The following is a 12,974-nucleotide window of genomic DNA, read 5'->3' as shown; positions in this document are numbered from 1 at the left end:
ATTTCCTTCAGTTCTAAGCGCTGACTTACACCTGAAATATAGACTATCCATTGCTCTGTGTAAAGTTCCATTCATTCCCATATAACTGTAGTGTTTTGAAAAGCTTTTCCCTGGGCACCTTGTCATTATGCCTTTTTCATATCTGCAAAACTCTATTACAGATCCTTGTTATATTCCAACGACTTCTCAACTATTTGTAGTAAAGTTAAAATCTGATGTTGAAAATTTCTGTTTGGCCTGGACTCAGCTTGTTCTTCTCCAAGTTTCTCTTCAACAATTTTTTTCAACCTCTTTTCAAGAATGCTTGCATAAATCTTACCTTAGCAGAGAAATTCCTCTGTATTTCTCACATTCAGCTTTACTGCCTTTTATATAAATGGGAACTAACTCCATTCATCTGGAATTTGACCTTCTGACCAAGCCTTCTGATTTATGTAGTGTAAACACTGCAAAAACGTTTATACTTCCATATTTGAGCATTTTTGGTCGCTCGTCATCTACTGTAGCTGTCGTCCTACATTTTCGGCTTTTGAAATGATTTATTTATTTATTTTCACTTTTTTTCTCTCTCTCATGTAACAGGCAATGGTGTGACTACTACATGAGTTAGCTTATTAAAACAAACACAGACCAAATTGTAAATTTAATAACTTATATATGATTTCGGTCATCAAAAAATACATTTTGATGATTTGAAATCATATAATAAGCTACAACAAAATATTGACCAGTTGTTAAATAAATGAGTGAAATATTACATTCGTTGGAAAAAAATATAACCTTGCTTATCAAAAATCCCTCAATAAATTATAATACAGGTTTTTATATTTAGTGCAGTATGTTATTTCATTTTAATAGACTTATGTGAAGGAATGGAGTCTTGTTTTTCTTTTTGGTTCGTTTCGGTACATGTATATAATGGGAAAAATAAAAATCACATTGGCGGGGATTGCTTGTTCTTTTAATGGGAAAAAAAAGTGCACCTTCTCTGAATTAAACACTAAGAATTATCTTAAGTACAAGTTAGATTGTTCTGTTCTCCAGTATTTTGGCCACCATTGTCCCATTGTCCAGAAAATTTGTTCTTAATGGGTGTAACATGCTGTTTTATTGAAAAATAAAACACATAACCATTTTATACAAAAAAAATTATTTTTTTAAAATTTGCGAATGCTTATTAGCATACATTTCTTTGGAGAGTACTTTCTTGTTGTTGTTTTTTTCTTAAGAAGTGAACACAGGATCATTACACTACCGAACTACAATATAGTTTCAGTATCTGATCAAAAATATGAGGAGCAAGTGTGTGGTGGAAAATAAGTTGTGTGAGTTGGAACAGTGTTCCAGTACAGTATTAATAAATATTTGGGAGATCTTTCATAGTTGCTTAATATCAATATGGCACCACAAGTTAAATGCATAACCGTTAATTGCATGAGGACACGCCAACAGGAAGCAGTCTTCTTTTCTGTTATTTGAAGTGTTGGCAAACATGTGCAAGGGTTTCTTATTGAACACAAAAGAAATCTTGAACCAGATTCCATATCATCAAGGTGGTACGTATAGATGTTTAAATTATTTTACGAGGCAAATACACGATAAAATAACAACTTGAATTGGATAACGTCTCTTGCACGCACGCACACACACTCACACCTAGAAATAAATGCCAATAGAATCTATTCTCTTCGTCCTGTCCTGAGGATTGATATCAAAACAAACAAACAAAAACTGTTTTGATATTTCGAATTTCAAATGCAATTTGTGAGATGCAAAAACGCTTTGCCTTCATTCTTTAAATTGCAGCGACACCTACCGACCTGCAGAGAACAAAGCTCGAACACAATGGCGCTGATAATTTCGCCAGCACCGGTAATCTTTGCGATGTAAGACAAAAAACATCAAGAGATTTTTGTCGGACCACAAAGCACGGGAATACTCAGCAATACCGGTCAACGACGGACACGGATTTATTTGCACGTGTACACCTCCACTTCGGTCTCGCACGTTTTGCAGGACACGTAGCAGCACCAGCGAAATTTGCAGTGACACATTTCCTGAGTACGCGTTACTTGAGTGTTGTAGCCTCGGCCGCAACACAGCAAAGTGCAGCTGTCAGGACCTTCGGAACTTCGATTACACTGGCGACCGCTAGTTCCTAAAATGCCATTGTTTAAGTCCTCCACACAATAATTAGGAGATCGTCGAATATGAACGAGGTCTTCTTTTCTTACGGGAACTCTTCGTTTCACTTTTCCCCTGCGACGAAGTCTTCGTTTGTCTTTGACCGACACTTGAATCGATTGCTCGTATTTGGATTTCAAGTATTCTCCGATCTGATGAAAAGAAGGTAGTTTACGCCAGCAGGTCTTTAGTTGACACGAGCCTGACACGCCATGGCAACGACACTTCAGCTCCATTTTGTTTGACACTGCCTAGAATATAGAAAAGAAAAGAAAATAACTTTTCTAAAAATTCTGTCGAAAATCAGGGCAAATTATTACGATTATTCCTTAAATATTAATGGAAATTATATTTTATCCGCTGGGAAATTTCTCAATGACTGTTCAGAAGTTTCTCATATTCCCTAATATGAGAAAACCTCGCAAGTAATTAATTAACCACATATTTGAATTCATAATGGTGGTTTTAACGTTTATACATCATTTATCTTATTTAAAGATAATTAAAAAAATTCTTCGATTAATTTCACGCAAGTATAACTACTATTGATTAAAACTAACAGCAATATAAATTGCAATGACACATAAAAGAAGCCTGCAGTTAAATATTTATAAGTATATTTATTGATATTTATTCACACTTCTAAGTAATAAAGGTTTTTCAAAAATAAACGATAACAATAATAATAATCATATAGGGAAAATGCAATGTTCATTCGCAACATGGAGTGTATATGCATTAGACTGAATATCTTCTACTAACTAATGTGGCTGAGTTCAAATATTTTGAATTTCTCTTCATTCATTCCTGCATGAATTATAAGCACGAATAAGTCGAATCGTCACACATATATAAATATCTGTTGTAACACTTTCATCGTGCATTGGTTAATGATGATACCCTTTGATTTCGACTTCCAACAAGGACCCAAAGAAACATTTATAAAGTGTTTTGAACTCGAAGGTGAGTTACCTGGTCTCGATATTGGAGTGAAAGAGTTTTTTCTTTTGTAAAGCAGAAATGTTAGCCAAACAATGAGCGGGCTAGGGTAATAGAATTAACTGCGTTGTCATTGTTATGTACGTTTCTATTTTATCCCGGAAACTCGGGTTTTTAATCCCGTAACTCAAGAAACTCATAGTCTCCTGCAGGATGCAATTTTTAATCAATGATAGCCTTGATCCAGCTATCTCTCACTGGCTAAAAGTGGAGTTCAACTGTTTAATAGTCTTAAAAGTTAGCTAGGGATAAACGCCCTCGCTTATTCCCTTTGGAAAATAAAAGACGTTAGCAGATTAGCGGATCATTATCAAGATTAGATTCATAAGAGGTCAAGTTACCTGGCCACTGACGTTACTACATAAAAGGAAGAGGGTAGTGTTCATTTTCCTGTAGGAGACTATGAGTTTCTTGAGTTACGGGATTAAAAACCCGAGTTTCTGGGTTTTTAATTTCCACTGTTAGATCTACTAGCATTATCAAATTTTGCATAACTTCCTTCATATCCTTCCTAAATTTAATAATGGGCCAATTATGGTCATTGTGACTCTGATTGGCCCAAACATTTTTAACCGTTTGATAAAATTCCTATCGCTATGTCTACCTCTTTCATTCGGTCTTGCGTATATTACGAGACGTCTGTCATATAAGTTTGGTTTTGCCTTTCTTTTTTTCTTTATTGATTGTTTCAGTCCACAAAGGATGGCAAGAAGAAAACTGTTGATTTCTTATGTCGTCTGTTGTTTCCAAAGTCTCATTCTAAAAATTACAAAAATAAAAAAAAAACAAAAAAAAACGTACTTAGCATTCCTTGTTTGTAAAATCTGAATTTTTGAAATTAATTAAAATTTAATGTAATGTAAGTTCCGCACGACATGTTAAAAATAACACAACTGATCAGGGACTAGAGATCACAGATACGAGAATCCTAAGGAAAATTACGGAACGACAGAACACATTGAAAACAAAGATATGAGGAACTAAACATTATTACTATACAAGACTGTGTAAGTAGCTCAGTTGGTTTCAACGATTTTCATCGGCTGCAAAGACCTGCGTTCAAATACTATCCAGGACGGGAAGAAAACCTTTATCAGGACATTTTCTACTAAATGTGAGTTAGTCGGTCTCATACGGAGACGACAAGTTTTTCATCCAGGAAACTCAGTTTTTCACCTGCAAAAACAGTGAAACAGGCAGGAAGAACATACGCAATTACTATTTTGGCAGTCATAATACACTGTGAAGATAGGATTAACTGTCCTATTGGAGCATTAATCAGGTTACTCGACCCTGACAGGCCACTGAACCTAACGCAAGGGAAGGCGGACGGGATTGTGTACGCTGAACAAGAGGGTTTCGTTATCTAAACACTAGAGGAGATGGAAGATTGTGAAAACAGGTTTTTGAAGCAAAACGGAAAGGAAAATGACTCAGAGGAAGAAGGACCAATTCAGAAAATCTCAGATTAGGTCAGAGACCTAACAGATATTAGACCGATGTTTGAATTCCCATTGTTGGCATGAATGTTTGTGTTGGTGAATATCTTTGGCTTTACATAAAGTTCATCATCTAGTGTGAGACCATCACCTGAATGGTTACAGGAATGAAGGGGCATGACGAAGATCCACGTTCAGTTTCTAGAAAAGAATGTCTGGATTATCTGATATTTAGATGCATGATACTAATATTAATCTCACTTGGGCAATGTTCTTTTTGGCATCAGCCACTTATTACAATCGTATATACACTATGTTTACACAAATATTTGAACACCTTATGTGCCATGCAAATTTCAGATCCTGCCACATGGAAATATTCAGGGAGTGTCTGCGTAAATCTGGTAATAAAATGTGGGATGTGCTGCATGTTTAGCACTGTACTCGATGTCAAAATGACACGTTCAGCTGAAATGATGGACTTCCAACTTGGGATGGTAGTTGAGTATCATCAATGGTCTTTCTGTCCGTCACATTGCTACTGGTCTCAGTATACTGCAATCCACAACTTGCTTATGTCATTCGTAGATGGAAAGTTGATGGTGCTACCATAGGAGGAAAATACCATGGGAAGACAACAACACTCACTGATCGTGATCGACGAGTCCGAATGATGGAGCATCCCGCACGTTATCAGCGGCGGACCTCGCAGTCAACCTGGAAAATGCTGTAAGGACATCTGTCAGCACTAGAACTGTCCGCAGAGAGTTCATGCCTTAGGTTACCACAGCAGAGATGCTATGAAGAAACCACACATCACCCCCCCCCCCCCCAGCGCGAAATGACATTTCGTCTGGTGTCTTTCACACTGTTCCTGGACCCTAGATGATTGGAAAAGGGTTCTGTGGAGCGACGAATGAAGCTTCCAAATATTTCACTAAGATTTCACTAAGACGGTCGTGTTTGGATCTGGAGATTACCCAGGGAACGGTTCCGGCAGGACGGCATCATTCCAGCTGTCAAGTTTGGTGGAATTTAGGTAATGGAGGTGAGGATGTTTCAGTTCGATGAGGATTGGTCATTGGCGGACGTGCCCAAACCTATGACGTCCGATGGCTACCTGGATATACTGGACAACTTCCGACGCTGTGGAAGTTCTTAAGCAGTGACCCTTGTATGTTTCAGCAAGACACTTCGTTACTTCTCGGACACTTCATGCCATACTGCACTGCGTGTCCGAGACTGGTTCCACAAAAGAACATGAGGGTGTTAGACCGGCAGGCTCAGAGTCCACATCTCAACCTCGTCTAACATTTTTGGGATGAATTAGAACGTCGAATTCGCTTCAGATAATAACGGCAGTCATCAGTATTAGTAATGGAAGTAATGAAAGAATATTCCTGTTGCGACATATCAGAAATTGGTTGAAAACATGTCCCGAAGGGTAATTGCTATTATGCAGGTCAAAGATGCTCTTACCCAATACTAGAAATGTAATAATAGCATATTTTTCTGACTACAGCTAGGTGCCCAAATACTTTTGTCAACATGGTGTGAACAGTAAACTAAATGTGACATGACAATTTTCTTGTGTAATAAATCCACTTATTGTTTTCCAAAATTTTGTTATGTAGAAATAATAACAAGAATGCACGAAAGCATCAAGCTAACGTCATGTGTACTGATTGCGAAAATTTACTTAATTCTATCACCAGTTATTATTCACCGAAGTAATCTGCTCTTCGCAATGCATGTTCGCAACTGTTATCAAGGAAAGGTTTATATATATATATATATATAATAATATTATTGTTCTTGATCCTGAATATAGCCTTAAACGTACAAATTAAAATATGGGACAACTTGACACTGACACTTTATATAAAATACTAGTTAGCTAAACTGATTGTAAAATGAACTTCATAGAATTGGAAAGACATTAAAGAAAATCAGGAAAGATTCATTACCGCAAGAGACTACTACGGTGTTGGAGTAATAACATTAATTTAAAATAAAATAATTCTAAACGTTTAGACTTTCGTATTAAGGTCATAAGCAGGAATAGACACATCCACGCACAAGCTACAGAATTATAATGGTCGATCATTACTGTTGAACCAAATCTTGTCCTGATGATACCTTCATATGAAGGTCAAACGTTGGTAATTAGCAATTCTTTTATTTTACTTTAAATTAAGGTTATTTACTTCAACACTAATTATCTCTATAGTTCTGCCATATTGAATGCTGATCACTGTGTAGCAGTAAAGGAAAATAGAACATTCATAACAATTCTAGGAAGTCGCTACATTATTTCAAATACCGCCTCAGCTCCCTCAAAATCACGTGAGTGGAGTTATTTGTTCATACTAACAAAACTTGATTAGTTTTGTTAGTATGGATTAGAATGATTCACTAAAAATCATCAAACACCGAAAGAAAAAAATGCAAGCGAATTTAAAAGTGTAAGCCCGAAAATAGAATTCTACATGAGGGCGCGATTGCAAAAATCTGACTATTCTAAAATAGAATAATAAATGCAGTTTTGCAATAGGATGAAGCACTTACAAGTTAGCGTGATGCTTAAAGACCAGGAATTCCTAAATATGTACTTCTTAGCAACAGTCATGAACGTCATCTTCCAAGATAATATAACGATTTATACAAAAAAAAAAAAAAAATCTCATGCAATTCAAGAATTCAATAAGCAATTATATGAAAAGAATTTAATTTAAAAAAAAATAGGGGAGGAGGGGGAGGGGGATTAAGCACCCGAACCTCTAAATACCGCTATTTCGCAATACATTTCAAGGACTCGAAATTGTTTTCTAATAATTTCAATTTTCTGCTTCCTTAGAATGGCGTGACAGCATTCAGATTTTCCAAAAAGCATATTTTAGTCCCAAACTATTAAAGGAATGGCAATTTCTTCTAATTCAATTACCAAACACTTCCCATTTATGGGAAGTGTTTGGTATAACAAATAATAGGTACAACAAGTAATAGCAATGCATTACTTGTTGCTAAATATTTTCATCTTACGCTCGATTATTTCTTTGTTCTTGTTAAATTGTACATGTTTTTGTTAATGTCTGTAAAAATATTATAATGAATTGTATACTTAAGAATAAAAAATTATATTACTATCCACACAGTATAGTAAATTACGAAGGCTTATATAATACACCTTAAAAGCTAGCGAACTTAGAAGATACTTGAAAAAAAAAATCGAAAAGAAAAAAAATGGAGGGAGAAAAGTCTGCCACCAAAGAAACTTTTGTTATTAAAGAATAGTGGCATCTGGATAATTCAGATTTGAATAAAATTCAAATGTTGCAATTCCTCGCTAGCAAATTACTTTATTCACTGCAATCTTGTCACCTGATGCAATACAATTCGAATTAAGCTTCGACTTGTTTGCTCCTTTTAATGTTGATTTTGGTTTGTCTTATCGCAACCGAAGTTGAGTAGCCTAGGAAGTTCAGTCGGTAGTGACAATGACCTGTGGTTGAAAAAATCTCGCAATAAAATCCTTATGGGAGTAAAGAATCTTTATAAAGCCATTTCAGCTTAAGATCCGTTAGTAGTGACCGGGTTTTTTTTCCTTCCACGATTTTTTGTTTTGTTTTTATCTTTTTGTCTTTCAGAAAACAGGAAAATCAATGTGTATGATTATCAATTCAATTCCACCATTCATTCTAACTAATGAATGAGGGAATCAGATTAACAGAAGCATTAATTGATCCGGATGTCGTTACCCTCAACTGTGTTCGAAAGTTGTGCTCTGGAACTAACACCCGTCCTATATCGCCTCAGTTAGCACATATCCTCCCCCTCCCACAGCAAGGAAACAAGCTTACATTCAGCCCTTGCGGAACAACATAAGGTAAAAGTCTGCCGTCATACCATTAACCCATTGCATCCAGTTCACTCCTTTCTAAAATAATGCAGAAAATCATCAATAGTCAAATACTTCTTCTACCTGTGATCCAACAGCTAATTAATGATCGCCAGCACAGATTCTGTACTGTGGTCATCGAGTTTCAAGTGAACACATGAACCACTTCCGGGCACGCTAGTTTCTCAGCATATTGCGGTTTTTTTTTTTTTTTGGCCCCTCTGTAATTGGGTAGTCAACTTTCTCTTTAGCTTTCCATTGCATGTTCTGGTGGATGGTTTCCACCTCTTCGAACTTCACAACCAGCAGCGATCTCTTACTCCCCCTCTCTTCCTCCTCTCTCTCCTATACAGTGTGATCTGCTTTCACTAACTGCACTCCCGATGCATAAATTAGTACAAGCCATTAAGTCTAACACATCAAAGAAAGATAAGAAAATTATTTTGATTAGAGAACTGTATGTAAGAGAGAGAGAGAGAGAGGGAGAGAGAGAGAGAGAGAGCCTAACACATCAAAGACAAGATGAGATAATTCTTTTGATTAGAGAACTCTATGTAAGAGAGAGAGAGAGAAACGTTTTTGTTATTGTTTGGCATTACGGAAGAAGCAACTAAGATTATGAGGTCAATATACTCGTATTATGCAGTTGTGCATGTTTTTCTTGATAGTGTGCCTGTTTTGTGAGATGAAAAACCCTGCCTCCTCCGTATGAGACAGAGAGAGAGAGAGAGAGAGAGAAAATTATTTACAAAATAATTTGGATCGTGTTCTGTGCAAAGATAACATTCAGCATATCACCATCAACAACGGTTTAACAACCAACAGGTTGAATTTTAAAAAAAATTCATGTAGTAGATCTTTGAAATGATAAATTTTCACGTCTAATTTCTGCCATTGTGGACATTATTATTTCTGACATGGCATCAGAGAAAAAAAATCAGCTTTTTCAGTAATATATTAAAACATCCGCTGATGCCTTTTATTTCACAAAAGAAGTAGATGAGGCCGTTTAGCCTCAGACTAGTTTATTTACAGTCGATCTCTATCTTATCCAATTAGAGATAATTGGCCCAAAGTCATCAATGATTTTTTAATTAGGCAAAAGAAGAGAGAACGGCAAACAACTGCTGCCATCTCGTGCTCCCTAACCTCAACACTATATATTATTGTCTGAAATAAATAATGTAGGTTCTGCTGTATATTTTCTTATCCTTATCATTAGAGATCCCTGAGTGGTTCACCACTCATCGATGAAAGCTACACATTTCTCACAGAGCTGTCATACCTGTTGTTGAGTTCAATCACACTATGAGTACGCCCACACTTTGTAGAGCTTTGCTTGGATTTTTGCCAAGAATAGTCGATTCATGCTGACGGGGAGAAAGAAATGACTTATTACGAATTGGTCGCCAACATGCGAAATCACGTGCTTTCTTGTCAACAAACTCATTTCAGAAGAACGGATTGATTACCCTATTATCGGAATGATTCTCCTTTTTGTGACATGCGTAGAAGTGTCGAAGGGTCTCGAAATTGTGGACGTACTATACTTGAACTCACGCCTTAAAAGGTAAGTCATTCCAGTCATGTAGTCTGTGAGGGGAAAAGTCGTTCATGGACAACTCTTTCAATAAAGTAATGACAATTAGAGTTTTCTTTTATAGACCAAAAACTCAAATTCTGATCACTTTCTTGGCCATGCTCATTCTCAGCTTCTAAGGATGCACTCCTGTCCTCCATAAAGCAAAAAATGTCATCTCTCGGTATGCTGTATGATCCCCTCAGAAATTTTTAGGTCTAGGAACTATGCATTCTCAATCTATCTTCATAATCTATATTCTACAATATCATTTTTAACACCCCCTTTTACACCCTTTCCACTCTATGCATCGCCTCGAAAATCAGTAAACTTTGATTAGACTGAATAGTTCAGGATCAGGTGATCAATGCCTTAGAGAAGAGACAAAATGATTTAAAGTCGATGCTCGTTTTAGCATTGCTATTATCCTTTGGGTTGTAGCTATATAATGACTCTTGAATTTCAGTTAGATACCTAGGTTGATCAGTTTCTTCTAGAATGTCCACGCTAGTGTGATATGCCATTACAGATCTCATTACTCTAAACTGTATAACTCTACACTTATAACATTAAACTGGCATTCATTTTTACTGGTCCACAAATCCAGCCTACTTAAATCGTCCTGTAAGTGATACATGTCACTGACATCCCTAACTACCCTGCTATCTTTTGTGTCATCAGCAAACAGCTGTATGCCTTCTGTCAAATCTCTCACCATGTGATTAATGATCAGACTGAATAATAATGGACCAGAAACTGATTCCTGAGATACACCACTGATCACTGTAACTGACTCTTCTCCATGTGAACAAATTACTCAAACATGACGTTCCCTTAGTAAATCCATGCTGTTCATTACAAAGTGTAGATACTCTGTCAACCTATTTCTATATGCGAGATCTCATACTGGTAGGTCCATACTTTGATATATGTTAGGTACACCAGTTTCTGCATTATCCTTATGTAACAGGATTAGCATACATTCCTTCCACTCTGGAATATTCTCTGTTCTGAGTCTCAAGTTATACAGTCGAGTACATAGTAATTTCTGCTGAACACTCTATTAGCATCTGTGCTGAAATCTCATCAGTTTTTATCAGCACTTTATACCCGAATTCCTTAGTTTATGTAAAAGTTCATATGACTCCTCCTTGTACTTGAATCACACCATTCAGTGTAGGTGAAGGATTGCATTCCATATCACTTACTTCAGGTTGATAGCACTTACATCTGACATCCGAATGCCACCTGCATTCAGTACGGTTATTTTTTCGCAGTCGTTTTTTCTTTTATTTGTAGCATAACGATAGAATTCTTTTTAGGTTGTCCTTGGCATGCAAAGCTAGTTTCTTTTCATAGTTAGACTTAGCTTTCCGTATCTTTTCTGTGTCAACTTTGTATTTTCATAACTGATGTCATCCTTATACACGTGGCATTCCGTCCACATCTTTATCTTTCAGGATCCCCTTGCGTTATAAAACTGTCCATCCATTTCACCCGAACCTATCTATTCTTCGAACTCCAGGGTCGCATTTGATATTGCACCATTTAAATATTTTTAATGCTTCCCACGCAGTGCAGATATCTTTCCCTTCAAGCAACTGACACCATGGGACCGAGCCTAGTATTCTCCTCAGTTCGTCATAATTTCTTGCTTTGAAGTTCAGCATGTAACATTTGCTGAATGGAACTTCCGTACACTTAGCTACTCCCAGATAAGTACAGTATAATCGCTGTCACCGACTGGAAGTAAAACACTGATATCTCTTCATCAGGACTCTAAACTCTGTGTTGCTGCTACAATTTTGTTTAACTAGTCCGTTGATTACACCATGTTGTTATAGTCTCGCGTATTGTGACAAACTGTGTTTTGTGAAGATGCTGGTTATATCACCAGTGAAATATCAGCAAAAAATCAGCTAACGCCTTTTTATTCCCGTATACGGGGAGTAGGCGAGGCCATTTAACCCTATCTAACTTTTGGAGACTTAGTAGGCAGTTCAATCTCCACTGGTACCAATCAGAGATAGATGGCCCAAGGCTATCACTAATTAAGCGGTATTTGTGTATATATTCAGTGAAGAGAGACGGCTCAAATGTGCCGCCATCTCGTGGTCCCTAACCCTAACACAATATATTTAATGTCTGAAATAATGTGGGTTCTACGGTCGATTTTCTTGAGTTTACAGGACGAAAAACCCGAGTTTCCGGGAGGAAAAGCCCGCTGGCCCGTTCCAGAGATCGACTAACTCGGGAACCGGTCGAAAAAAGGCTTAGAAAAATTTCCTCTAGTCGCCGACTAGACTCGAAACCAAGTCTTCCTTCGTGCGGCCAAGCACCGTGGTATGCAAACGCCACATCCACTGAGCTACACAGGTTAATTTATTTACTTATTTTTCTGTGTTCTAATATACACCGTTAAGAAATAAAGAAATAAACAACAACTGATATCTCTTATTGAAACCTCCTCTGACACTATAATCGGTATTAACACTTTCTGCTCTCGAGTTTCCTCTGTGACATGCTGCTTGAGGTAGTTGTCTTGCAATATTTAACAAATTCGATTTCTTTCTTCTCATAAGATTTCATCGCTATCCAAGCAATGTTTGAATAATTAAAGTCTCCCGTAATAATTACTCAGTTGACACCCATTAGGCTAATTTCACGATGCATTTCATCTTCACCAGGATCCAAGATGTATTTCATCTTCTTAGACATCATTTCACGCAAGATAGCTTCAAACTCATTGCTACATGAAAAATTGTCACTACAGTAGTATTGGCAACATACATTTATACCTTGACTGTCTTTCAATTCTCGGATATCATTAGAACACACTCCTTCCTCTCCTATATTGCCTGTTCTTCCTAATCTG

The 12,974-nt window shown here is 36.8% G+C and overlaps 1 protein-coding gene across 1 annotated transcript in view; it reads right to left on the bottom strand.

The window, feature by feature from the left end:
- Window positions 1-1,196: 1,196 nt before the first annotated feature.
- LOC150108515 (protein Wnt-16-like) overlaps window positions 1,197-12,974 on the bottom strand; it is a 76,260-nt gene continuing 64,482 nt past the window's right edge. Inside the window, exon 4 of the mRNA XM_090415940.1 lies at window positions 1,197-2,435. Within this exon, the coding sequence (XP_090272066.1) occupies window positions 1,971-2,435 (465 nt within the window). The 3' untranslated portion in view covers window positions 1,197-1,970. The remainder of the gene's footprint in view (window positions 2,436-12,974) is intronic.

This window comes from Typopeltis vanoorti, chromosome 3 (genome assembly GCF_054136105.1).
Source record: "Typopeltis vanoorti isolate ZY-2024b chromosome 3, IOZ_Tvanoo_1.0, whole genome shotgun sequence".
NCBI lineage: Eukaryota > Metazoa > Arthropoda > Arachnida > Uropygi > Thelyphonidae > Typopeltis > Typopeltis vanoorti.
Note: the sequence above shows the minus strand (reverse complement) of the source record. Positions and strands in the feature narration are given on the sequence as shown.